At 45.8% G+C, this 27,133-nt stretch overlaps 1 protein-coding gene across 1 annotated transcript; it reads left to right on the plus strand.

Moving 5' to 3' along the window:
• The first annotated feature begins 515 nt into the window (after positions 1 to 515).
• Rpia (ribose 5-phosphate isomerase A) lies at positions 516 to 24,900 on the plus strand. Its single transcript, XM_057775451.1, has 9 exons — positions 516 to 799; positions 7,564 to 7,624; positions 9,275 to 9,330; positions 12,919 to 12,978; positions 14,061 to 14,125; positions 14,919 to 14,987; positions 15,631 to 15,772; positions 18,150 to 18,249; positions 23,971 to 24,900. Exons 1-9 carry the CDS (start codon positions 536 to 538, stop codon positions 24,063 to 24,065), a joined length of 912 nt encoding a protein of 303 aa, XP_057631434.1. The 5' UTR covers positions 516 to 535; the 3' UTR covers positions 24,066 to 24,900.
• Positions 24,901 to 27,133: the final 2,233 nt, after the last annotated feature.

Genomic DNA, 27,133 nt, shown 5'->3' on the forward strand with positions numbered 1-27,133 from the left:
ACATAGGTGTTCAATCCCCACTACCCAGGTTGTCAGTAACGGACTTCTGCAAGTCGTCCTCTGACCTTCACAAGCGTGCGCTCATGCACACAAGTACATCTTAAACAATAAAATGCAATTAAAAGATTTAAAAAAAAGATCATTGTGTTGTTAGAACCACTTGACTTGCCCATAATACAGCATTTTCTGGGGAAAATAAGGTCAGGTTTTTAACAGGTTGTCTTTTTCTTGGAGTTCACCTAAAGATGTAAACACTTAACCCCAGGGCAGGGAATTGCTGGCTTTCTAGAGAGCAGCTGTCCCGACCTTCCGGACGGAAAGGCGGGCGTCAAGGCGGGTGATTTGCAATCCAGGTCATGGGCATTGTGGGGCTTGTAGTTCATATTGCGGCAGAGTTTGAGGCCGCCGACGCCTAAGAACTACATTTCCCAGCAGCACGCGCTCAGCAATACGAGCGGACCAGGTTGCGCCACCGAGCTGATTTCCGGAGGAGCTGGGGGCGGGGCGGCCGCAGAGGCTGGAGCGAGGTGGCGGGATGCAGCGCCCCGGGCCCTTCAGCACCCTCTACGGGCGGGTCCTGGCCCCACTGCCCGGGCGGGCCGGGGGCGCGGCCTCGGGCGGGGGCGGGAACAACTGGGGCCTCTCGGGTTCCCACGTGCAACTGCCGGGGCGTGCACAGTCGGAGACCCGCGGCAACAAGGGAGGCTCGAGCGCGGGCGGCCCAGCCCCCTCCACGATGTCCAAGGCCGAGGAGGCTAAGAAACTGGCGAGCCACACGGCGGTGGAGAACCATGTGAAGGTGGGCAGCTTGTGGCGGCGTGATGGCTTCGTGCTGCGCGCCCGGGGCACTGCCAGGGTGCGCCTGACGCCTGAAAGGGCGAAAGCTGCGAGAGAGGGGAGAGGGTGAGCCTTGTATCCTAATTCAGGCTGCTCTTTCCAGCCCCTGAAAGGCCTTTTAGACGTCGAATCGGTGGGTGTCAACTCTTCCCCCCAACAGAGCCTTTCTTCCAAAGGTTCCCTGTCCGTCTGGAACTGAGTGTATAGCCTGGCATTGCCCTGTTGAGACTCTGTCGGGTTGTTAATGCCTGCCTCCTAATCAGCCCATTGAAAATGGTGAGCCCCGAGGCTGCTTCGAGCTCTTCACTTCTCCCTCACCGGGAAGCCACTGGAGAACTGGTTTGCAAAGAGTTTTGAAATTTTACTCCAAACAAGCTCGTCAGCTCCTCCTGCTTGGGAGCTTGAGAGCAGTCTTTACAATTCTTTGTCCTGTTAAGCCTTGCTGTTGACAGGGCCGGGTGGACTCGACACCTGGAGGTGCTGCCCTTTAGGTGGGGTGTAGACGTTTAACAGTAAGGTTGTGACCCCGCTTGCTGGTTAAGTGGCAGGTGTGGCGCTGAGTGAACTCTTAGTGTAGGTGGGTTTGCTGTCCCGTAGCAGGTTGTCTTAATTGTATCATTTCTGCTGCCCCGTGGTGGAGTGTCCTGGTCTTCGTTTTCTACTTCTTAGATAGGGTTAGCAGAATACATTCTCCATAAAGGAAGATTCCGCCCCCCCCCCCACGTTAGTGTTGTGCTGCACAAAGTTACTTTGCAAAGATGATGTTCTTAGAGCTTTTTCTATCATCCTGCCAAGAATGAGGGCGGCCTGAGCGGGTGGGACCGGGTCTGATAACCTCTGGCTCCGCCTGTTGTTCAGAAGGACAGCTACACCACTCTTGCAGGCGGGGCTCCTACGCGCTTCTGTTCTGGTGTAGCCTTTTGCTCCCCTCGTTAGCAAAGGATTTTCTACTTGAATTAAGAGGGTGTAAGGGTGTGAGTATGAATGTAGACTGTGTGATTTGGCTCGTAAAACTGGGACAGTAAAGTGAAATTTCAAAATACCTTCATGATGTGACTTAATAGATTGGTAAATGAAATCTATACCTTAGGAGAACCCATTATCTAAGTTAACCTGTTAATGTTTAGTGGTGTATGTCTCCTTGGCCTTTGCTTTGTAGTTATGTATTTGATTAAATTAAAATCTGCAAGCCTTTATCTCACGTTAGAGCTCCCAGAGACTGGATTATATATATTCTAGCTGTATTCAAAGAAGTTACCAGGGAATCCTTGGGAGATCTCTATTGGGTTTTGGGGCGATCTGTTAAAATAGGGTTGTTTGTCCTGGAGGGTTTGATTTAAAGAACTTTACTACTTCCAGTTTCCGTTGGCTTTCCGAGAACACCAGGAGAGAACAATTTCCTCTTCCTATTTGGAGACTCAGGCTGGCTTTGAAATCTCCCCTCCTACTATGTAGCTGGTTAGCAGCTGTCCAGGAACTGCTGTGTGGACCATGCTGGCCTTGAGTGCTGGGATTAAAGGTGTGCACCACTGCACAGCCAATCCTGATTCTGCCTCCCAGTGCTGGCATTATAAGTATGTGGCACCACACTCAGCTTCCTTCAGTTGCTTATGACTCTCAGACACTTTATGTGACCTATGTTCTAGTCTTCTGCGTTTCTCTTGCCTAACTCACTGTGAGCTCTGGGAGGAGAGTTATCGTTATCTACACATTCAGTGTTGGGCCCGGTGAGAGCTGCTTAGGCAATGCTCAGAATGTATAGTGTGAACATTGATAGTGGCGGTTGTGGGTTATGGTGGCCCCTTTCCTAGGCTCTCTGAGTTTGGGGTTTCCAGTCCCCCCAATCTCCGGACTGTTTCTACTTCAGGGTAGGTGGAGAACTCAGAATTCTTACTTGAATCTTTGTCACCAGGATCAGACCTGCCTGACTCTAAAAATGTAGTTATCCCGGATGGATTACAGTATATGTCTGTGCTGACTTATGGCCTATTGCTTCATCCTTTGCTCTTTGTGAGGCCTGGGCTTTGTTTTGAGACTGCCTTAGCCCGAGGAAATTAGTGGCCAGACAGTTTTAGTATTAGTAATATTACTATTTTGTTTGTCTGTTTTTTGAGACAGTTTCACTAAATAGCCTTGTTGCTCTGGAATTCACTGTGTAGACCAGGCTGGACTCAAACTCACAGATGTCTGCCTGCTACTGCCTCTCAAGTGTTGGGATTAAAGGCGTGTGCTACCACACCTTGCGATGTCTGTGTTTTTAATCTAGTAGTAGCCTGTTTTACTAACACAATGTTCCAGACTCATTAAATAGCCTCTGAAGCTTAGCCCACCGGAGCCAGTCTTGAGATCACCCCATTGGACGTTGCTTAACATTGCCCATTAGAAGACTGTCAGCTGTTGGGCCAGTTTGCAGGTAGCCTTTGGCCACTTCTAGTTGGTTTTGGCTAGGGCACTGACTCCTGCTGGGTCTATCATTTTATTTCTAGGTGGCAGGACCTGTAATTCATCTTCTAGAATAGAGGCTGTCTGATGTACTAGGTTCATCTGTGTGCTGCTTGACTGTTGGGAGCAATACTAGCTAATGTGGAGTCTGGTAATCAGATTCTCCGTGCCAGGTCAAAAGTGAAGGTCAGGTCAAGTTTACCTAGGTTTTAAGAAATGGAGATGTTCACCCTTATTTGAATACTTTACATATTTAGCTGTTTTTAAAAAATGATTACCTTTATTTTATGTTCATTGGTGTTTTGCCTGCCTCTATGTCTGTGAGGATGTCAGATTCCCTGGGACTAGAGTTTACAGACAACTGTGAGCTGCCATATGGGTGCTGGGAATTGAACTCAGGTCCTCTGGAAGAGCAGCCAGTGCTCTTAAGCACTAAGCCATCTCTCTAGTCTCCATATTTAGCTGTTTTAAATGTTTTGTGTTCTTAAGTCCCTTTACTTGTACGAGCCCCTTGCATTTTTGGGTTTGTAGGGACAGCTGATGACTTTATTAGGTGCACAACTCTTGTGAAGGTATCCTGGCAGGTGGAATCTATACGATTGACTCTGGTGGGCTAAGCCTCTCGGTATATTTAATGAGTTTGGGATTTATGTTAATTTGGGTTTTTATTAGATTAGAAACAGAAATGCTGGGTGTGGTGGTACACACCTTTAATCTCAGCACTTGAGAGGCAGAGACAGGCAGATCTCTGAGTTTGAGACCAGCCTGGTCTATGTAGTTCCAGGGCAGCCATCTCTCAATAAATTAGCAAACAACCCACAGAAATTGAGTTCCCCTTACTTCTAGTGCTCACCCCTCCTCCTGCAGCCGCCTTTTGCAGGCTGTTTCCACCCAGGAAAAGGAATCCTGTTATGTGTCTTATATCCAGAACCTCCGCTCTTCTCACCCTTCGCTGGTGCAAGAAAAGGCGATGGCCTGCTTCCTGTAAGCATCAGGAGTCTCTACAGGGATTCAGAGAAACCTCAGGAGATCCTCACTGTACTGTCCCAGGGGTTGCTGATGATCATGGTAAGCTAGTGAAGGTGGCTAGAAGTTTGTCTGCAATGATACTGTCACAAGCATCTGGCATGTGGAGACAACTCAGCTACCAGGTGAGCAGGCAAGAACTCAGCCCAGTTTCTGACGGAGACTGGATTGGCCAAGAATGACTGCCTCAACTTCCTTGGTTAAGTGCCTGTGTCTTCCTGAAGCTTAAGTGAGGATTTCCTGGTGGCAGTAGTGTTTGCCCCGGCCCTTATTGAGAAACCCATGGCTTGTACAGTGTTACCACTTGAGGTGCTTTTACCTTTGGCTTGTGAACTTCTTTATGCAATAATCTAAAAATTCTGCCACAGACAATGATGGATAAAGTCTTATATAGATAGGAGAGGCCCAGCTAGAAACATTTTTAGTGTGTTAAGTGTGTGCTTGCCATTAGGATTTGTTTTGTTTTGCTAAATTCTTTGTACTTGTTGGTCATTTTCTGTCCTTTAGCTTTAGATACAGTCTAACTTTAGAAGGACCAAATGGGGCACGGGGCTGTGAGGCTGTGTGACTGTGCGGCTGTGGGCCTGCCCTGCACATTGCTGTGGCTTTTGTACTGTGGGTTAGACGTTTTAGCTGCAGCCATTGGTTTCTTCCTAGGGGGAAGTTTCACAACGGCCTTTCCCTTGCCAAGTGAACTGCTACTTGTTGCCCCACTCTAAGAAATTTGAGATGCAGCGCTCTTCCAGCAGTCGGACTCCTTGAACTGCTTGAAGTGAGGCTGTGTGTGGCTGATAGGGTTGATAGGGATATTAACTGTTCTTAGGTCAATATTTTATTCAGCTTATTAAGTTAATGCTACATGAATAAAATGAAATGAATTTTTAAAGGCTAGAGCTTATTGTATAATAATTATAGGATAATAACCAGTTGCATCTCATGGAACAGTGAATTGAGTTTTACGGATAAGATTTGCTCACAGTTTTCTACAGGTTGAAGTCAGCATCTCAAATCGCACACATCTTGTCGGATCGAATAGTACAGGCAGATGTCAGAATTCTGTTGATGGGATCTAGTAATCTTAGGCCTACTTCAGAGTCTTCAGTTTTTTTCTTGTAGTGTTGCATGAATCTGTGGCGTGGGCTAGTGGGTCTCTAGGTCATAGGGATCATTGTGAAACTTGGCTTTATGTTAAGATATGCAGGTTCTTTCGGTACTGCTTCTTGTTTTTTATTGAAACAGCCCTGTCTGTCCTGGAACTCACTTTGTAGGCCAGACTGACCTCAGACTCACAGAGATCTGCCTGCCTCTGCCTCCTGAGTGCTGGGATTAAAGGTGAGTGCCACCACCCTGGTGGTATTGCTTCTTGGTGGAAGGCAATGTAGGTCTTGTAGGTGAGTGGTTCTCAGCCAACCTAATGTGGCAACCCCTTAAGACAGTTATGTTGTGATCCCCAACCATAGAATTATTTTCATTGCTATTTCATAGCTGTAATTTTGCTACTGTTTTGTACTATAATGTTAATATCTGATATGTGATTACCCTTTCGACCCCCTTTGACACCCTGAAAGGGTCTCCATCTACAGGTTGAGAACCACTGTTGTAGGCGGTATTCAGTGCTGCTGCTGTGGTTGGTTTTGCCGTAGTCTGAAGGAGGGCATTCTTAGGAAGTTGCTTATGAACCAACCTTCATGTTTGTGTTGATAGTTAGTGTCCCTGTTTTGTTTTCTTTGTGGTTCCACCATCTGATCATAGGTATCTTCTCTCTCTCAGGATGGCAGACTTACTGTTTCCTTTGTATTTGGTAGGCAGAGCAGATACTAAAGAGACTACTTCTTGCTAGGGGCACACAAGGTAACTAAAAGCAGGATAAAAGCCCACCATCTTCTGCCTCCATCTGTATCTGACCCTTTGCTTGGAGTTAAACACCTGCTTAATTATGCACATGGGCGTGTTAATCATTCACGGAGTGTCGGTCTGAAAACCAGTGCTGTCTGCCTCATCCCGCTTCACAGTTAAAGGTAACGAAGCAGCTTACAGTGTGCTGTAAAGAATCAGCTCTTACAGTGTGCTGTAAGGAATCAGCTCTTACAGTGTGCTGTAAGGAATCAGCTCTTACAGTGTGCTGTAAGGAATCAGCTCTTACAGTGTGCTGTAAGGAATCAGCTCTTACAGTGTGCTATTTCAGACCCTCAAGCACCTGGAAGAAAGACTCCAGTCGTTTTCCTAGACCTGTGATTCAGGATGATGGAAGTGAGGTAGATCACTCTGTGATGAAGTCACCCTCAAGTAGGAGCTGTCACTCATGGCTGTTTCCTTCATCTTGTAGAATCTTAACCGAGACAGTGATCAAACCGATGGGAATTTGACCAACGTTGCTGAATAATGTGTTCATCTTGTCTTCTCCCTCCCCTATGCAGAATCAAAGCTCACATCAGGGCCTGAAGATGTCTTCTCAGTGTAGTTAGGCTGAGTAAGATCCTCCCCTGTCTTTTCACCATCACGTCTGCATTTGTGGGGCGAGGCTGGGCCTGACATGTTAGTCCTTGCAGTGGATTCTGGCTGGAGAAATGCTCTGCACCGAAGACTTCCTGGACTTCCATTCTCTCCCCGTGCAGAGGAGGGCCTTGGTGTTAGCTGGACAGAAGGAAGATTTACTTTTGAAGTGACTTCCTATTCTTCCTTCTTTTACTGACTTTAGCAGAGCTCTGAATGGTAGGCAGGATGTGTTCTTGAGATTTCTGTGTGAAGACGGTCATCCTGCCTTCTAAGACACTAGAGCTTGTGTGAAAAGGCAGTCAGAAAGCCCAGCTTTCCACCCTTACCCAGGCTGTTTTCCCCCATCCCTTCTTCCTTTTCTTTCCCTCCCTCCCTTTCTCATCTCCTCCTTGGATTGGGTAGGGATCTTTAATCACTATTATTTGTAGGCCATTTCTGTGAGGCCAGCTTCAGTTAATGTAGAGTTGCTGTGTGGTGTCAGTATTTGAGCCAGTTTTTTCATCTGGGCTGTGTAGGGAGGAATGGTGAATGGGGATGGTATTAGTGTCAGAAAGGAAAGAGGAGGGCTTTGTCCATTGGATAACAGCATATAGAGCACAGCTTCGAGGTTCAGTGGCTACACATCTGTACGTTAGGCATAGTACCCAAAATGCACCTGTGCTCGTGAACTGCTGTTCATGATGATTTCAGTGCTGTGTAAGTCTAGGCCAAGGAGTAAAATGACTGTAATGAATTTTGTTTTTCCTTCCCTCTTTTTGACAGAATAACCAAGTGCTGGGAATTGGAAGTGGTTCTACAATTGTCCATGCTGTGCAGCGAATAGGTATGTTTCTTGTGTGTTCATGGGGGTAGGAGGTGGAGGAAGGGGAGGGAATGGGTAAAGGTTTGGCATTTGCCTTAGCTCCCACCCAGCCTTGCAGAGCTGGGAAGAGCGGGCTGTTCCCCTGAGGTTAGCTGAGTATTTCTGTTCTTAAGAAAGAGGGATTCTTGGCCCTCTTCAGCTGACTTTGGGGGAGCCCTGCCTATGTTTGCTGCGTTTAGCCTAGCGGGGAGGAATTGACTTAGGTGAGGCCCTAGCAGAATTTGATGGTGCACACCCATCAGGGTTCCTGTATGTGATCTCAGGTTTCCTCTGAAGCCTGTGTGTTTTTCAGGCAAACAGATTGAGGCCAGAGTGTCCAGTCTATGACCCTAGCAAGGAGGAGGTTCCTGCAGCTGGTGGCTGGTTTTTGTAGGTACTGACTTCATTCGGATTGGATCTTGTCTGTGTTTAGGAAAGACTCAGACATTATCAGCTCTCATGGCTGCTCAACAGGTTCTACTGCCCTGCTCTTTGTTGGTCAAAACAAAGCCTGGGAGAGGCTTACCCAAATGCCCATCTTTGGCAGGTGCCAAGGTTCAGGGCCTAGGAGGTAAACCCCAGGTTCCTGTTGTGATCGAGAATTGGCTGTATTATAAAGGTGGTGGCTGATGGGGTCTTAGTGACGAGTACATATCTCCCTTAACCCTGTGAGGGACACAGACATTGCTGTGTTATAAAGGTGATGGCTGATGGGGTCTTAGTGACCAGTACATATCTACCTTAACCTGGTGAGTGACACAGACATTGCTGTGGGTTTACAGGAGTGATATCTAAACCTCCCAAGAGACAGACTTGTTTAAAAGATTTGGTATTTTAAGAACAAAGCTTTTTTTTTTTTATTTTTTCAAGACTCATTAAAATAAAGATTTCCTGAAAGTTTAAAATGAATAAATAAATTTAAAATTAATAGGTACCTCTCCCAACCTTTAATCATCCTCTGGGGGCTAGAGATCCTTATATCTTACTAAATGCAGAGTGAAGTTCTGATGTTTTCCTGAAAAGACAATGTAGGATTGTAGTTCAGATTGAAAAGTAGGCTGCCAACCACACTTTTAATCTTAGTATTGGGGAAACAGGGACAGGTGGAGGCAGGTGGATCTCTGAGTTCAAGGCCAGCCTGGTCTACAGAGTTCCAAGACAGCCAGGCTCACATAGAAACCCTGTCTTGAAAACCCCCACCCAACCCTACTATTCCCCCCCCCAAAAGGAAATGGAAAGAAAGACCACCAAGGACCATATTCCAGCCACTTGTTACTTCTCAGTTACTCAATTTCCTCGTGTGTAAAGTAGGGGTGATAGTGAGAATTCTCCTGTGCTGCCAGCACTTAAAGGGCTTAAGTATACACAGCAGTTAGCAAACTGTAGACACTTAGCAGCAGTACCATTGAAATGGCTTTTTCCATAGTCAGTGCTTGTGTCTCAGACTCCCTAGTGTCCCTAAGAAGGTGTGAAGTGAGGTCACTAGCTTTTTCATCAAAGATGGGAACACAGAGGCAGCTGTCATTGGGAGATAGGCCTTTCCCCTTGGGTTAGATTTGAGAAGTGCACATGTGACAAGGACAATCAAGTGTGGGGAACGGAACCCTACTAGTGTGACTCTTGTCTCCACAGCTGAGAGAGTGAAGCAAGAGAATCTGGACCTCATCTGCATCCCTACGTCCTTCCAGGTACGTCATTTCCGGTGTCCCCTTCTGTGTCTTCACTGCTGCTTCCAGGTCTCTGGGTCCCTGAGAAGGTGGACTCGTGGCTTTGTGTTGTCATCAGGGTTGTTTTCGTGGGCTCAGAAGAGGGGCTGACCAAGCACTGCTCTTGGGTGGTGTAATTTTTTTGAGACAGGGTCTCATTATAACCTTGACTGGCCTGAAACTCACTGTAGAGCAGGCTGGCCTCGAACTCAGATCTTCCTGCCTCTGCCACCTGGTTTAATTTTATGTGTTCATAACTTCAAGAATATTTCCTCAGGACTTAGGCACTGTGGAGTATGCAGAGGCTACTTACTGTGTGTCTGTACTCTGAATTTGTGAAGTTAGAGTAATGCAAGTATAGTGTGCTCTTTGATTACACAACAGCCAGAGCTAGTGGGGAAAATGGTGGCGCTGAAGGGGATTTGGCTGTCGGTTTTCATGTGGTTTTTACAGAATTTTGTTAAGAATTTGCCATTGCCTACCAATGGCTGTTTCAGTTGGGGTCCCCCAGAGAATTGCTTTACAAATGGATTTATGAAAAAAGAAGTTGAGTATTCCCTCAGTGGCTGTGTGCAGGCGGGAGAGCTGGGAACATTGGTAGCTGCTCAAAGAAATTGGAAACCCTTAGTTTTCTTTGTTCTCCCCCCACTCTCCATTTGATCCTCCTGTTCCAGCTCCCATGCCCCAGTCCGTCCATAACTATTGTATTTCCCCTTCCTACGGTGATCTAATCCACCCCCAGTCTCTTACTCTATGCCTAAACTCTATATGGCTTATAGTCTGCTTATCAGAGACTTAACAACTAGCATCTACATATAAGTGAATATAAGCCATATTTGTCTATTTGGGTCTGGATTATGTTGAGGTATGTCCCTTGTATCCCTAGTCTCTTCAGGACTTTTATTATGAAGGAATGTTGGATTTTGTCAAAGGCCTTTTCTGCGTCTAATGATGACCATGTTGTTTTTGTCTTTCATTCTGTTCATGTGATGGATTATATTTATTGATTTGTATACATTATATCTCTGGGATGAAGCCTAGTTGGTCAAGGTGGATGATCTTTATGTGTTCTTGGATTTGGTTTGCAAATATTTTATTGAGTTTTTGCATTATGTTCACAAGGGGAATCAATCTGAATTCTCTTTCTTTGTTGGGTCTTTATGTTGTTTGGTCATCAGGATAACTGGCCTTGTAGAATGAACAGGACAATGTTCCCTCAGTTTCTGTTTTGTAGAATAACTTGAAAAGTATTGATTATTGATATTCATTCTCCTTTGAAAGACTGGTAGAATTCTCTTCTAAAATAGTCTAACCTTGGGCTTTTTTTTTTGCGTCAGAGACTTAATTACTGCTTTTCTTTCGCTAGGGGATATAGGTCTGTTCTTGCTTTTATTTCCCTAGGGATATAGGTCTGTTCCTGCTTCTATTTTACCAGGGAATATAGGTCTGTTTCTGCTTCCATTTCACTGGGGGATATAGGTCTGTTCCTGCTTCCATTTCACTGGGAGATGTAGGTCTGTTCCTGCTTCCATTTCACTGGGGGATATAAGTCTCTTCCTGCTTCCATTTCACTAGGGGATATAGTTCTGTTTGAATTGCTCTCGAACCTGTTAGTAGGCTTACCTCTGAGGTTCCTGTTCAAGTTTCTAATTTTTTTTGTTTCTAGTTTTCTTTCAGTTTGGGTTTTCTTTATTGATTCTGTTTCTGCTTTCATATCTTGAACTATTTTATTTTATTCCACAGTTTGTGTTTTCACAGAGTTTATCGAATTATTTATTCATATCCTCTTTAAGGCCCCTAATCATATTTATAATAGCCATTTTGAAGTCTTTGTCTTGTGCTTCATCCGTACTGCATTTCTCAGGGTCTACTACTGTAGTAGTGTTGCTGGGCTCTAGGGGAGACATGCTGTCCTGGCTGTTACTGTGTTTTTACTCTGGTGCCTAGGTATTTGAGTTTGGGATGATTGTATATTGTATCTAGGTGTTGATATCTGGTCTTGTCTTTGTTGAGTGAGTTTTCTGTTCCTTGGTTCCTGTTTCCTTCTCTGGATCTTAGAAGTGTGGGTGGCTGTGGGTTGCCTGGTAGGGAGTGCTTCTGAGTCTCTGCCAGATGTGGCCTTGGGGGTCCACGTGGAACTTGTTTAAAGGTATTAGGAGCGGACATGCAGGATGGGAATGGGGTTGTGTAGAGGGCACACAGATAAGCACCGGAGAAGCCAGCAAAAGTTAAACTTGCCAGCTTATCTCTTCAAAGGAAGAAGAGAGAGGCTTACCTGCTCTTCCAGAAAGCTGGGAAAGAGTGTGGTTTACAACTTGCTGATCCTTTGCTATCTGTAGAGCCAGCCTTATTCGCATCCCCCAGAGTTTATGTTTTACTTGTCCAGGATGCTTTCCACCTAAATCTTGAGCATTGCTTCTAGGCCATAAAATCCATCCTTATGAGTGGTGTCACTTGTACCTTACAACAGCCTAGGTGACTTCTGTGATGTCTTAGGGCCATGTCTTGTATGTTATCATAGGGCGGAGGCCAATCCTGACGCCCACAGGCATTATGTTTATCTCACCGTTCTCCCTAGACCCTAAATCCTGGGCACTGTCGGAGTCAACAGTCCCATCTTTATGAAAGAAGTCAGATGTACTTTGTAAAGAATTTCAATGTGAACATGTCTTACATTCTGTTATACTCACAGGACTGAGTTAATTGTTAACAGAAAACTTTTTTTCCCCAAAATGGTGCTGTGTTTAAATATGGCTAAAATAAATGACCTGGTGTCAGACTCTGAGAGTTTGAACCAGTTGTGCTGAACCGAGTTTTATCCTTACGTCACCCAGGTCATTTCCCTGCTGACCGTAAAGTTACAACCCCCCTCCCCGCAGTGAGGAAGGGAGGATGGAGTCTGAGGGGCCCACAGGATGGAGGAAAGCTGTGTCTGCCCCAAGGATCTGCTTCTCTGTGTGGTTTCCAGGCAGAGAGTGACTTGGGTATTGGTGGGATGAGAAGGGAAGCTCTAGAAGAGGATCTGCCTAGTTCCTTGGGATCCTGACTTTCCATTTTTAAGTCCTCCTGCCTCAGTCCCCTGGACTTATATTTTGTGCGTTTGGGTCTTATTTTAGCTCCCCACCCCTCCCATGCTAGGGACCTAACCTCTGGCCTTTGGCATGCCAGGAAAATGCCGCACCACTGCGCTCCATTCCCACCCAGTGCTTGGTCTTTTGAGACAGGGCATCATTTTAGCCCAGGCTAGGTTTGAATTGGCTGTGTATCTCAGCCTCCCAGATGTGTTGTTAGAAGTTTTAGGAGCCCCCGACATTGTTTCTCAAATCAGGGAGGGAAAGCTCTCAGCTCACCCTTGAAACTCTCCTCTGTGCTGCATGGTTCCAGTTACTGGAATGAAGTAGCAGTCAGCATTGCTCTTTGTGGGGCAGCTCTCCCGTCTGTTGGGAGGTGCGTTTGAGATAAGAGAGAGCCTAGGTCAGTCTTTAAAGTCTGAAACACGAGAAGAACCCTGCAGACCCTTGCCACGTTTTCACAGTAAATAACTATGGCTGCTTTTCCCGTCCTCCCCAGGCCAGGCAGCTTATTTTGCAGTATGGCTTAACCCTCAGTGACCTGGATCAACACCCAGAGGTAAGAGAGAGATTTACTGACAGAAGACTGTGTCTTTTTGTCCGTTTTTTGTGGCTTCTAGTTGTTCATGTGCTCCAGATATCGTGGCAGGCCCAGAAAACATTAGTTAAATTGCATTCACTTTTGTTCTAGTACCTTGAGTGTCAATTCTGACCAAAATCACAAGCAAAATGGTAGTTAATTTCCAGTGTGCGCATAGTACAGGTTAGCTTCCCTTAGATTTAACCTCTAGGGCTCAGTACAGGCATAGTAAAGGGGATGTGGACAGCCCCTGGGCTTGTCCATGCTTTCCCGAGAGTTTCTTCTCATAAGCGAGCCAGCCTGCATAGCTCACACCTAAGCAGAGGAAAGAAGTCATATCTGAGGCAGCTGTGGCCATTTGAAAATAGAAGTTAATATTTGTGGAAAAGGCTCTTAAATTCAAGGGTAGGCCCCAGAAGAGATTGAGGCTATGGAGAGTGAGCAGCACTGCTGTTTAATCCCAGGGATGAATGTGGAAAGGGTATGTCATTTGCTTAGGTGGCAGACACAGAATTGTAGTTTGTACTCTTCAGGAGGCTAGGTTTGTGCTTAGCTGCAGAGGCTCCATCGCAGGGCCAAGAGAAGATCTTTGGAGGGGAAGATAATAACCATGGGTATGTAGCACATGTGGGTGGGTGTTGCCCAGACTTTCTGGAGTGATTTGAGCATAGAGGGACAGGCATGTGGTGGGGATTTGACAGGGTCCAGCAGCTGTATTTCTGCATATGATCATTTGGAAGGCTTCAAAGTACAGTGTCTTAAATGTTTTGTCCTTACTTGTCACTCCCAGAGTTATTTTAATTTCTTTGGGAATGCATGCTAACAATTGTACTTTGTTCATGGAGAGCAGAGGAAACAATGTAGTGGGTAAGAGCTGGGCAGTGTATGTCTCAGGCTCTCAGCTCCTTCCTCTTGTGACGCCTGCAAAACACCTTTAATCTCTTGGGTAGCTGAGTGGACATACCGGCCTAGCTAAAAGAGCTGCTGAAAACCTGAAGAGCCGTTACTGCTTGATCAGGTTTGGCACAGCTCAGCTCAAGAGGCTCCTTCCTCCCTCACAGATTGACCTTGCCATCGATGGTGCTGATGAAGTGGATGCTGAGCTCAATCTCATCAAGGGTGGTGGGTGAGTGTTGTAGGACTTGGTTGCTAAAGAGACTGTCAGCTAATCAATCCTTAGCAAGCAAAATGGAGTACAGAGTAAACGGTTGTCCAGATACACGTGAGTTTATCTTCCTGTCAGCACACTGATACCATCTGCCTCTGAGCCAGCCTGGCATTTCTGATCATTAGTGTTTATCTGCAGACAGGTAATCTGGGCCTTCCAGTGAGATGGTTTATCTTGCTGGGTTCTGTGTACACACACAGCACATTCTTGGGTTAGACTCTTAGGCCTGTGGCTTTGTGTTAAAACTGTGACGTCTGTGATCAGTTGGGGGTACTCTTCCTTTATTTGGTAACATTAGAATGGCATGGTATTCATGAGTTGTTATGTCTTATGCAATCCTGGTGGCAGGTGTGAGGTAGTTGAGCTAGGGAGCAGTAGGGATAGGCCAGACGACTGTCTGGGCCTTGTGCTGCCACATAACCCACAGGGCAGGTGTTCCAAACTGGGTGTCTTCTCAGGACGTGTTCAGAGACGTCTCCCTAACACAGTGCTTCTCAGATGTCTCTCAGAGGGGATGTGCTTGGCCTGAATGGAACCATTGTCTACTTGTAGGTTTCTACCAGACACATGCTGATATTTCTGTATTCCATTTACTAGAAAGTAGCACTGTAGGATTGAAGGTGATTCTTTAAAAATGGAGTTTTTCTCTTTAAGTGTCAGGATTGAGTACATTTGGATTTCTGTGTCTGACCCTAGTGCCCAAATTAAGATGATGTCACTATAACCTCCACTTTCTTCTTTTCCCTGTCAGAGGCTGCCTGACCCAGGAGAAGATTGTGGCTGGTTATGCCAGTCGCTTCATTGTGATCGCTGATTTCAGGTACTGTTCCAGTGTTCTGCACTCCAGCTGAGAAGGCTTGTGGGTTCCTAGGTCTCGTGCATGCACAGGGAAGGAAGCTTGTGGAGGAATTTAGGAAGGACTGCCTGCTCTCCAGGATTCCAGGCAGTGACTCCTGCTAATTATCACAGCATTCTTGCATGGAACTGAGACTTGATGTTTGGGGACAAGGAGGAAACAGTGTCACTCTGTAGGCAGAGCTCATCTGCATGTGTCACTCACTAGGTTCTCAGAGGGAACCTCAGGAAGCAGGACAGGCCTGTCATGGGCAGTGACTCATCACATCCTGCTTCATCCTGGGCTCAGGCTTTGCCACACGTGACTTGCTGTGCTCAGTCTTGGCCTGAGAGGAGCCACTTGTGCTGAGCACGTTAGAAGAGATACCTGCATGTGTACTCAAATACCATAACTGCAAGGAAAACCTAGGTCAGTCAAGGAGCCAGCAGAGCAGATTTTAACATTTTTGCCACATTCATTATTCAAGTTTCTCTTTAGTGAAAAGCAGCCCGTACTTCTGAAGCCCCCTGTACTGTTCCTGGTCCCGCCCCTCCAGCTGTCTAGAGAGCCTCTTGCCTGAATTTGGTTATACGTTGAACTTACTTAATTTGATTGATGTTCTTTCCAGGAAAGATTCAAAGAACCTTGGAGATCGGTGGCACAAGGGGATCCCTATTGAAGTCATCCCAATGGCTTATGTCCCAGTGAGCCGAGCTGTGACTCACAAGTTTGGGGGCGAGGTGGAACTCCGAATGGCTGTCAACAAGGCAGTAAGTGGCCAGGGAGGTTTCCGAGCATGCTGGCTCAGTGTGCTGCTCATCGTCCTTTCTGTGGTAGTTAGGCCTCTGAAACCTTTGGGGTGTGTGTGTGTAGGGGTGTATACATTCACCCCTTACCCGCTCCACCCCATATAGAAGGGGGTGTGGTTCTCCCTGATGTTCCTGGGGGATACTTGGTTTGAACTGTCCAATGAGCAGCCTCTAATCACTGTCTTTTGGAAGTTCTGAGGGGCAGAAGGCTTTCCAGGCTCCCTGTGTGATACTTTCTTCTTTCTCTCCTCCTTCAAGACTGTCCCTGTAAGAGTACAGCTCCCATCTCCAAGAGCATAAGAGGCAGTTTACTTTAGAGCCAAATATGAGTAACTGTGGTGTGGGGTACAGATTTAGGTTATCCCAAATTCTGCAGTCCAGTGAGGTAACGGCTTTTAAGTTTGTACAGAGACAAAACAAAGAAAGCCACAAATGACACTTTTCAAATACATTGGAAACAGTAGGTAGGCAGGTCACAGAAAAATGTGAAATCTTATCCTAGCTCTGGGCTTTAGTGCTATCTTGGAGCATTCTTTTTTTGTTGTTGTTTTGTTTTGTTTTATTTTATTTTTTGAGACAGGGTTTCTCTGTGTAGCCCTGGCTGTCCTGGAACTTATTCTATAGACCAGACTGGCCTCAAAATTCTCACAGAGATCCTCTTCCTTCTGCTTCCTGAGTGCTGAGATTAAAGACATGGGCCGCTACCAGCCCGGCTCTGGTAGCATTCTTATTTTAGCCTTTTGGTTGGTGGGAGCTATGGGTGTGTCTACATTTTCAAAGGGTTTACCTTTCAAAAGGTGTAGATGGCCCAAGATAATCTGCCTCTGGATGATTGACAGTCTAGACTCCACAGCCATTGAAGTTCCAGTTGGTTAATGCTCCTGCAGAAGGCTGGGGGAAGATGCTGATCTTTCCAGGAGCTTACGCACAAGGCAGCAGCGCCCCCCCACCCCTTCTGTTGCAATGTTAGGAATTGGGCCCAGGGCTTTCTGAAATACTAGGCAAGTACTCTACTGCTGAGCTGCACCCCCTGCATTCTCCTAGGCTAAATGAAGCCGGAAGTAGACTTTCTTGGGGGGAGGAGTACACATGGCACCCCCAGTGGAGATGTTTCTCTTCAGCTTCTAGTTGTGGGTTGCAAAGAATTTTTTCTTTTGTATTTAAATAAGCAACCAAAAGTAATGATCCCAAATTGAAGTGTATGTAGCTATGAGAACACTTTGGGAGATAGAGAAAAGTGAATGATTATTAACTGCCCTAGCATGCTTTCTTGACTTCTTCAAAAGGAGCTCCAGGAGCTGGTTATAAGATGTCTTCCCAGGGGCTTTAGCCCCCTCTCTTCGAATTTCTGTTTGTTTGAAGAGGGGTTCATATCTATGTCCAGGCTTCTTTGATCTGGCTATGAAGTTAGGTTTGACTTTGAACTTCTGATCCTCCTGACTCTACTTAACCAAGTGCTGGGATTGTGGACATAAATCACCACACCTGGGTTACCTTTGTATAGTTTTAACTGGGCTCCACTCCAGGCTGCAGAGGAGTCTTACTTTCTTGCCTGTGCTTATGCTTGTGAACATTTATGTTGCTAAACAATCCTATTTTCTAGTGTACAGTGGTGTTGAGAAATTCTGGATTCATCAGCCTCCTCACCTATTTGACTATCCCAGCTTTTTTTTTTTTTTCCCTCCCTCCCTCCCTCCCTCCCTCCCTCCCTCCCTCCCTCCCTCCCTCCCTCCCTCCCTCCCTCCCTCCCTCCCTCCCTTCCTCCCTTTCCTTTCTTTCCTTTTTGAGATAGGATTTCTCTGTAACCCTGGTTGTCCTGGAACTAGCTCTGTAGACCAGGCTGGCCTTGAACTCAAGAGATCCATCTACCTGTGTCTCCCAAGTGCTGGGATTAAAGGCGTGTGCCTCCACTGCTTGGCTGCCCCTTTTAGTGAGACACTGATGTGTGAAGTTGGTACAGCCTTATTTTGTTATTGGTGGTGCTTATACTAAACTTTGAGATGTAGTGATGTTGGCGTCATTCTGTTGGAGGTTTTCACTCTGTAAGTTGAAAACTTCACTCCGTTGAACCCTTCCTGTTTGCATCTCCGTCTCCCTTTTTGCCACTTGAAGTAAGGTTCAGAGAAGCCAATGGCTCCTCTTAATTATCTACCTGTGTGGCATTAAGACTGAAGTCTCCAGGACTCTAAAGCGCACTCTCACTGCTGCTTTACATCACCACCCTCTAGGAATACAAGGCAGAATCAGAGTCCCTCAGTTAGGACACCTGTCTGGTCGTCCTCTGTACTTTGCCTACCTGTATTTACATCCTTGGTTATTGTGGAAAATTATCTTCTAGGGGCCTGTGGTGACAGATAATGGGAATTTTATCCTGGACTGGAAGTTTGACCGGGTACACAAATGGAGTGAAGTGAACACAGCTATCAAAATGACTCCAGGTAACCTGAGTGGCATTCATTGGACATAGTCACCTGTGCTTTCATAGCTACTCACTCTTCTGGCCACAGAAGGCATGGTGGACATGTGCTTTTTAGGACTTCCTTTCAAAGAGCTCACCTTATACCATGTCTGGGGTTTTCCACTTGAATCACCTCCTTCCCCTTGGCTTTTGTAATAGTACTGATGCATATGTAGTTTGTAGTCTGTTTGAATTGGGATAGCCATGGAGCTGATGGCAAGTCAGAGGGTTCTTGCTTTGAAATAAGGTCAGCATCAGAGATCCTGCCCGCCCCTGCTTTCAGGAGTTTGACCGCAGTGTCTCTAACCTTTTTTTAGGGAGAAGTGACTCAGTTCACCCACATTCACTGGTTACAAATCATAGGAAAGGTGCTATGACTGTATAATGCATGGAATTGGTCCTAGATTAGATCTGACGTAAACCTGGGGAAGGCTGTGTGAAGCTGTGCCTCAGATGCTGAAAGTGCAGATTCTGCTGGAGAAACAGCTAAAGTTTAGTTCATAGAGATTTCTTTAAAAGGTGTGGGGCTGTTTCATAGAAGTGGTGTTGATCTGGGTGTTAGTGTCATATTATCTAGACACCGCTTAGTGTTCTAAGCTATGGCATCAAGATGGGAGTCCTAGGCTGTCTGCCTCTTGACCTTAAACTTTTAAGATTTATGTTATTTTTGTGTGTCTGTATGTGAGTATGCACAATCTGATGCAGGTGCCCATAGAAGCCAGAAGAGGGCGTTTGCTGTCCTGGAGCTGGAGTTAGAGGTAGTTGTGAGCCTTCTGACATGATGTGGGTGCTGGGAATTAAACTTGGGTCCTCTACAAGAGCAGTATGCTCTCTTGAGCACTGAGCCATCTCTCCAGCCCTTAGACCCCGAACTTGAATGCTCACTCAGCCAAGTGCCCTGCTAAAGTGAAGCCGTTTGATGTAAGCACAGACTTCATGCGGAGTCGAGGACCTACCTGAGTGAAGATTGGGTGAGCTGGAGAGAGATAAATTGGAGTCCAAGCTTAAGAAATCTGGAAGGTCAGAGCTTGTAGGAGGGGATTTAGGGAGGAGGTGAGTTGAAAGGTGTCATTCTTGCAGTGCCGAGGAGCAGTCTAAATCATGTCTGGGTAGTGAGGTAGATAACATCAGTTTGTCAGAGTGTAGTGACTGAGTGGCTCCTGGATAAAGATTCTAACCCACACATAGTTTAGCAGTGAGCTTGGAGCTTCTAGGTAACAACTGTGTGCCTCAGTTTCTCCTCTGTAAAAGGGTCAATATTAGTACCTATCCCATAGGGTTATTGTGAAGATTAAATGAGTTAGATCACCACCTAAAATGATGCTGGATGACTAAGTCCCTAGAGAGGAAGGATACTCTATTGTCATCATTAATTACCTGCTACATTAGTGCCCATGTGGGGACACGGCCAGCCTGGGCTACCTGAGGCCTTGTCACAATTCCCACATTTTCACTGACATTCTCCTTTTTCCTTTTCCTTCCTCTCCCCCACCTGAGACACGGTTTCTCTCTGTAGCCCTGGCTGTCCTGACAGTCACTCTGTAGATCAGACTGACCCCAAACTCAGAGATCCGCCTGCTTCTGCCTCCTGAGTGTTGGGATTAAAGGCGTGTACTATGCCACCATTGTCACTTCCCCCTTCTTTCTTTTTTTCCCCCCCTATATTCTAAGTTATTTGTGCTAGTTGGGAATGAGACCTGTGACTATATGCTGTGTAATAAGGCAGCTACTTCTTCCAGGTCCAGCCCCCGTCAGTCTTTAGTCTTCTGACAGTCTTTTCCTCTTTTATTAAGTAAAACAGATGAATTACTGTGTTGCTTAGTGTTACCTCTCTTAAAGACCCAGACGGCAGGAGGAAGATGATGTGCAATGCAGGTAGGCAGAGTGCACTTGCCACTGGTATTGCAGATTGACCCAGGGTGGACTGGGAAGTTGGGTTCCTCCTGTGCCCACTAGGGGGCACTCTTGCTCTTCCTCAGGCCTTTCTTGGCTTCTGCGACTTTAGAGTGTTGTATGTGAGGAAGTTTTGTCCATGTTGCCCTTTACCAAGCATGAAGAATCTATGTCCTTAGACTTCAGAGTTACAACTTAAGTGAGGAAGATGGCATGTTACCACAGGTCCATCCATGGTTTATCACTGGCTCTCCTTTTCTCTTCCTTTCGGCCTATTACATTTGTTGTTGGAAATATCCAGGGAAGAGGAACAGGGCAAGCTTTCCTGCGTATTCCCAGTGCATTTGCACAAGTGAGACACTCAGAACGCAGTCCCTCTGTGTGTTTCATTGGGTTTGTCCTCTGCCCACATTCAGCATGCTTTCCCTTTCTTTGATTTTGTTTGGGGTAAGGGAATTGGTCAGTCCCAGCACTTTATTGGGTCACGGCTTCAGAATCATGCCATAGACTGCTGCCGTGACCTTTGTCTATAGCCTGTGAAGTGGGTTTGGAGCTGCTCTGCTGTGCTACAGTGATTTGATCAGAATGAGTGTGGAACACTGCTGTGTTTGTTTTCAGAAAGTTCCAGTTGTGCAGGCTTCAGTCACTCAGCTTCATTGTGCTTGTGTATTGAGGCTATCCATGGATGTTTTAATTTTACTTATCCTTTGGGAATTACCTGGTTCAAAATTATGAATAGCCGGGTGATGGTGGCTCACACCTTTAATCCCAGCACGTGGGAGGCAGAGGTAGGCGGGTCTTTGTGAGTTCGAGGCCAGCCAAGTGTACAGAGCAAGTTCCAGGACAGGCTCTACAACCACACAGAGAGACCCTGTCTCGAAACAAACAAACAAAAAACAAAAACAAAGCAAAAAAAAAGTCTCCAAACAAATTTATCAGTAAACAGTGGCAAGTGCCCAACCCCCTTCTTTTTCAGGCAGCTAGTTACCCTGTCTGGAGACAGCCAGCGTTACTGAAAGAACTGTATGGTCCATTCCGCCATGATCGTTCATAAAACACAAGTAGAGACTCCCCTGTATCCCCCCTTTAACACAAGTAATGGCCTACCCTGCTCAAGTTGTGTTTTGCCCTCTCTCATCTTAGCTTCTTACATATTAATTCACAAAAAAGGTGATATTCCAATTTTGTGGCCATGTAGCATGGTTTACTTAACTAGATCCCTGCTAGTGGTCATTTGCATTTCCAGCCTTGTGCTAGCATGGAAGAACCAGATCAAAGAATTAATTAGTCTCATTTTACAAAATGACATTAAATTGCTCCCCACATTAAGAGTCCCTGTTTCCCTACACTAGGTTCATTACTCTTTTCTTTGATAGTTGGCCAGTGTTATCTCACTGTAGGATATGTGTGTTTATAAACATTTTTGATGAAGGCCGTATATAGTTAGTTAATTCTCATTGCTGAGTACTATTCCTCTGTCAGTGTGCATGTGCAAATGCACATGTTGATATATTCATGCCACTCTGCATGTGTGTGTGTGCATGTATACACATGCACGAGCACATGCATGTACACCCACATATATGCTCTTGTGCAGAAGCCGGAGGATGATGTTGTGTATCCTGTCTTCCTTTGAGTCAGGTTTCTCACTGAAGCTGGAGCTGGACGATGGCCAGCAATTCTCAGCAGTGCAGTCTGTGCCTTCACATTCTGGCCCCCTGTCATGTGATTGAGTAGTCTTTCATGCCCTGTCACTAGTGAGCCTGAATGCCTTTTTATTTTATTTTATTTTATTTTTGCTTTTGACATTTGCTGTCAAAGTGTTATCTTTTGACAGCAAAATGGACTTTTAAAAAATTTTTTTGTTGAAAAAATTTCCGCCTCCTCCCCGCCTCCCACTCCTCTCCCCCTCTCCCCACTCCTCTCCCTCTCCAGTCCGAAGAGCAGTCTGGATTCCCTGCCCTGTGGGAAGTCCAAGGTCCTACCCCCTCCATCTAGGTCCAGGAAGGTGAGCATTTAAACAGGCTAGGCTCCCACAAAGCCAGTTAATGCAGTAGGATCAAAACCTAGTGCCATTGTCCTTGGCTTCTCATCCAACCCTCATTGTCTGCCATGTTCAGAGAGTCCGGTTTTATTCCATGCTTATTCAGTCCCAGTCCACCTGGCCTTGGTGAGCTTCCAATAGATCAGCCCCACTGTCACAGTGGGTGGGTGCATCCCTCGCGGTCCTGACTTCCTTGCTCATGTTCTTCCTCCTTCTGCTCCTCATTTGGACCTTGGGAGCTCAGTCTGGTGCTCCAATGTGGCTCTCTGTCTCTATCTCCATCCGTCGCCAGATGAAGGTTCTATGGTGGTATGCAAGATATTCATCAGTATGGCTATAGGATCGGGCCATTTCAGGCTCTCTCTCCTCAGCTGCCCAAGGACCTAGCTGGGGACATCTCCCTGGACACCTGTGAGCCCCTCTAGAGTCAAGTCTCTTGCCAACCCTAAGATGGCTCCCTTAGTTAGGATATATACTTCCCTGCTCCCATATCCACCCTTCCTTTATCTCAACCATCCCATTCCCCCAAGCTCCCCCCATCCTCCCCTTCTCACTTTTCTTACCCCATTTCCCCTTACCCCCATCCCACCCCATCCCCAAGTTCGCAGTTTTTGCCCGGCAATCTTGTCTACTTCTCCTCTCCAGGCGGATGACTATATGTTTTTCTTGGGGTTCACCTTCTTATTTAGCTTCTTTAGGATCACAAATTATAGACTCAATGTCCTTTATTTATGGCTAGAAACCAATTATGAGTGAGTACATCCCATGTTCATCTTTTTGGGTCTGGGATACCTCACTCAGGATAGTGTTTTCTATTTCCATCTATTTGCATGCAAAATTCACGATGTCATTGTTTTTTACCGCTGAGTAGTACTCTAATATGTATATATTCCACACTTTCTTCATCCATTCTTCCATTGAAGGGCATCTAGGTTGTTTCCAGGTTCTGGCTATTACAAATAATGCTGCTATGAACATAGTTGAACAAATGCTTTTGTCATATGATAGGGCATCTCTTGGGTATATCCCAAGAGTGGTATTACTAGGTCTTGGGGTAGGTTGATCCTGAATTTCCTGAGAAATCGCCACACTGATTTCCAAAGTGGTTGCACAAGTTTGCATTCCCACCAGCAAAGGATGAGTGTGCCCCTTACTCCACAACCCCTCCCCCAAAGGCTTGAATGCATTTTTAAATAAACACTGGCTATTGGGGACTGCTTTTTTTTAAAAGAAGTACTTGTCTAAGTCTTTTACTTAGTAACTTGAGGGATTGTCTTCTGATGTGACTCCTTTGTCAGGTGTGTGGTTTGTGACTATCTCCTACACTGAGGAAGACTTCAGGACTGACAGTGTGGTTGAAAATACCTGGGAGGAGTGGGGTCTACATAGCATCATCTTGGAGGGTCTCTGTAGAAGACACATGGGAGGATGAAGAGGAGCAGCCAACCTTGACTCTGTTAAGGATGACCAGTCAGGCAAGGGAGCAGCATGAGCAGAGGCTTCAAGGTGGGATGAAGCTGGCACATTTGGGTGCACAGAGCAAGCCATGGTGTAATAGAAGGAAGAGGTACCGGGAAGGAACAAAGATAACCCTAGCTTCTTTCACTTGCTGTGTGAGAGAGCAAGGCTTTAGGTGTTTTTTTTTTTTTTTTTTTTTTTTTTTTTTTTGTCTAGTGCTGTTTATGATGTTTACTCCCAGGAACCCTGTATGCTCATCTTATCTTGAGAAGCTGGACCTTACTGCTCCTATTCTTCATTTTGCAGGTGTGGTGGACACCGGCCTGTTCATCAACATGGCAGAGAGAGTCTACTTTGGGATGCAGGACGGCTCAGTGAATGTGAGGGAGAAGCCCTTCTGACCCTGCAAGGAGCAGGGTGCTCACCTTGACTCTCCAGCCCAGGCACTGTGGACCTGCCTCTCCAGGAGCCTTTGCCTTAATGTACCTTAATGTAGCTGTTCCCCGTGCCAGAGTGGACAGCTGGCCCGTGGGTGGGTAGGGGGCGGTGATCAAATCCAGTCTTATGAAGTATTGCTATATGACTTTTTAAAAAAAGAAATTTAAATATATATTTTTACTATTAAAATATTCAGTTTTTTTATAAAAATAGAACTTGATTTTATGTTTTATATGAAACATTTACCAAAAACAAAAAAAATGTGTAAATAAAAACAGGAGATCAGGACTGTCTCTGAATGCTTTGACTCAACCTGTTGGTTAAGCTTCTGAGGTTTTGGATTTGCTGAGAAAAAACAGCCTGGCATTTCCTTAAGCCAGCCAGCAGCATCTCCTGATGCCTTATGGAAACCTTGTTTACTTTCTTGCCATACTTTGTTCTGTTTTGAGATTGTTTTTATTGTACCACTCCCAAATCCTAGCTACGTTTTAAGATCAGGTTGCAGAAATCTGAGTGAAACAGTGGGCTTTGTAGTGACTTGGGGTACAGTCCCAGGTGGGAATGCACCTTCTGGGATGCTGGCTCTGCCTGGGTCCTGCAGTTGGAAGCATGTGGGAAGTTTTTGCCTGCTTGCAATGCACAGCATGGCGTGACATGTGAAGCACTTCTTTTTGTTGTTGATGATTTTCTTTATGTTAATGTTTTGTTCTCTAATAACTCGTGTATGATTTGGCATCAGAAGCCATCACTTCTTTGTGCTGTTCGAAGGCTGAAATAAACGTTGTTGTGCCATTTTGACCCTTTGTCTTTACTACAGATTTTGCCCTGAAATGGGAATCCATTCTGCTCACCTAGTTTATATCAGATAGAGTGGGAGCCACTCAGGGAGCTGAGACAGTCTAGGTAATGCTTCCGTTGTTTCTGACAGATTATCATCTCCTTGATAAGGACCTGTAAGGGGTGGAGACCTTTGCTCTGTCCGAGTGAGGGCAGCGTAGTTGAGCACACGTCTGCTCATTCTCAGCTGCTGAATTTGACCTTTAGTCAAAGAATGAAAGAGACTGGAATTTTTTGTTTCCCTTAGTCCAGTGTTCAGATAAACTACCCAGTAAGTAGCAGACCGCTTAGAAAAGCTTTAGAGAAAGGTAGGCCGTGACCAGCCCCGTGGTAGTTCTAGGTGGGCCTCCTAGGTCCATTCTGTTAAACATCGCTGTGCAGTGAGCCCTGGTTCCCCTCATGCTAACTCTGCAATCGCTGTGCAGTGAGCCCTGGTTCCCCTCATGCTAACTCTGCATGATATTTCGCAGTCGTTGCCTCAGTCTTCCTCTGCTTTGAAGTTTGAACTCTGATGTATGTGTTGACATCCAAATTCCTCCTGAATCAAGTCTCAGAATAAAAGTTAATCAGGACTGACCCTTAAGTGGGCATTTTCCACCCCAGTGTGCACAAACCTTTAATCCCGGCAGAGGCAGGTGGATCTAGCCTTGTTCACAGGGTGAGTTCCAGGATAGCCAGGGCTACACAGGGAGACCATGTCTCCATAAACAAAGGCATTCCCTTCTTGCCGAAGTTCATTTTTCGCTCTAAACGTACTCTCTAAGGATAGTTGCTCAGGTCGGCCCTAGGAGTGTATTCATTTTCACTGGTTTGTCAGTAACCTTTGTGCAGGATGAGCTGAGAAGTTTGTGTGGTGTGGACTTAACTCATGGATAAAGATAAACAAAATTAATCGGGTTTCAGAAACACCTGTGTGCCCCATATCACATGTAAATTTCCTGTTGGCTTCACAGGCTTTGGCACATGTGACCAGACTAGGGCTTTTGAATGTTAATGTGAGGTTTTTCTTCTCTTAGAGAAAAACAAAACACCTGGTAGGCATAATAGGGCAATTTAGAGGTAAATTTTGATGAAAGATCCAATTAAAATGAAAACATTTCCACTAAATTGTTAAATGTGACTTTACAAGTGGTTTACTAAAGAAGCTAAGCCAGTATCTGTTGATACTGTGTGCTATCTTGGGCATGTAGGGCAGGTTGGAGTTTGGATTAAAAAATACATATGTTTTAGCCATCTGGTGGTGGCACACACCTTTAATCCCAGCACTCGGGAGGGAGGCAGAGCAGGTGGATCTCTATGAGTTCGAGGTCAGCCTGGTCTACAAGAGCTAGTTCCAGGACAGGCTCCAAAACTACAAGAAAACCCTGTCTCGAAAAACCAAAAAAAAAAAAAAAAAAAAAAAAAAAAAAAAAATTAGAGTTTGAGCCCAGTCTGGTCTATATAGTGAGTTCCAGGACAGCCTGAGCTACATAGACCCTGTCAAAAAACAGACTATATTTGTGTTTGTGTGAGTATGAATGTTCCCACAGAGGTGAGAAGGTTTTGAAAACTGACCTGGAGTTACAGGTAGCTGTGAGCTGCCTGACGTGGTGTTGGGAAAAGAACTTTGGTCCTCTCCAATTGTAGAATGGTGCATACTCTAATCCTAGAGTTGGCAGGCCTTTAGTTTGGCTTCTGGGAAAAGTGTGTAATCAAGGCAGGCTGCTGCTGTTCTGGTAGGCATGAAAGGAAAATCATGGTGACTTGGGTAGAATTGATGCAGTTTTGGCTTCAACTAGAACTCAAAGGAAGGAAAGTGGGGATTTTCTCCTGGAACTTGTCCTGTGTGCCAGGCACTGTTCTGGAACTTTGACCTGCCATCCTTTAGTGTTCCTAAATTTTCAGGGTGAGGAAGCTCAGTTTAAGTACCTGGTTCAGGTCACACCCTAGAAAGCTGAGCAGACTTCTCTGGCTGCCGGCTGTATTGTACTCCTGGGTAGCTGTAGGGTTTTGACTAAGTTACGTCCCTTGATTGTACCTTTCAGTTGTAATGAGTTGTTCAGGCCTGAAGTTAGTGAATGGTGTGTGCACATGTGTGTGCTTGTGTGGCTCGTGGCCAATACTGTTCATTTCTGTATGGCTGAACTTCCTTTGGAAGAAAGGGAATAGAACATTGTGTGTGACCTTGTTGGAGAGTGTCACTTGTCTAGTCTGT

The sequence above is a fragment of the Chionomys nivalis genome, chromosome 1 (genome assembly GCF_950005125.1).
Source record: "Chionomys nivalis chromosome 1, mChiNiv1.1, whole genome shotgun sequence".
Classification (NCBI taxonomy): domain Eukaryota; kingdom Metazoa; phylum Chordata; class Mammalia; order Rodentia; family Cricetidae; genus Chionomys; species Chionomys nivalis.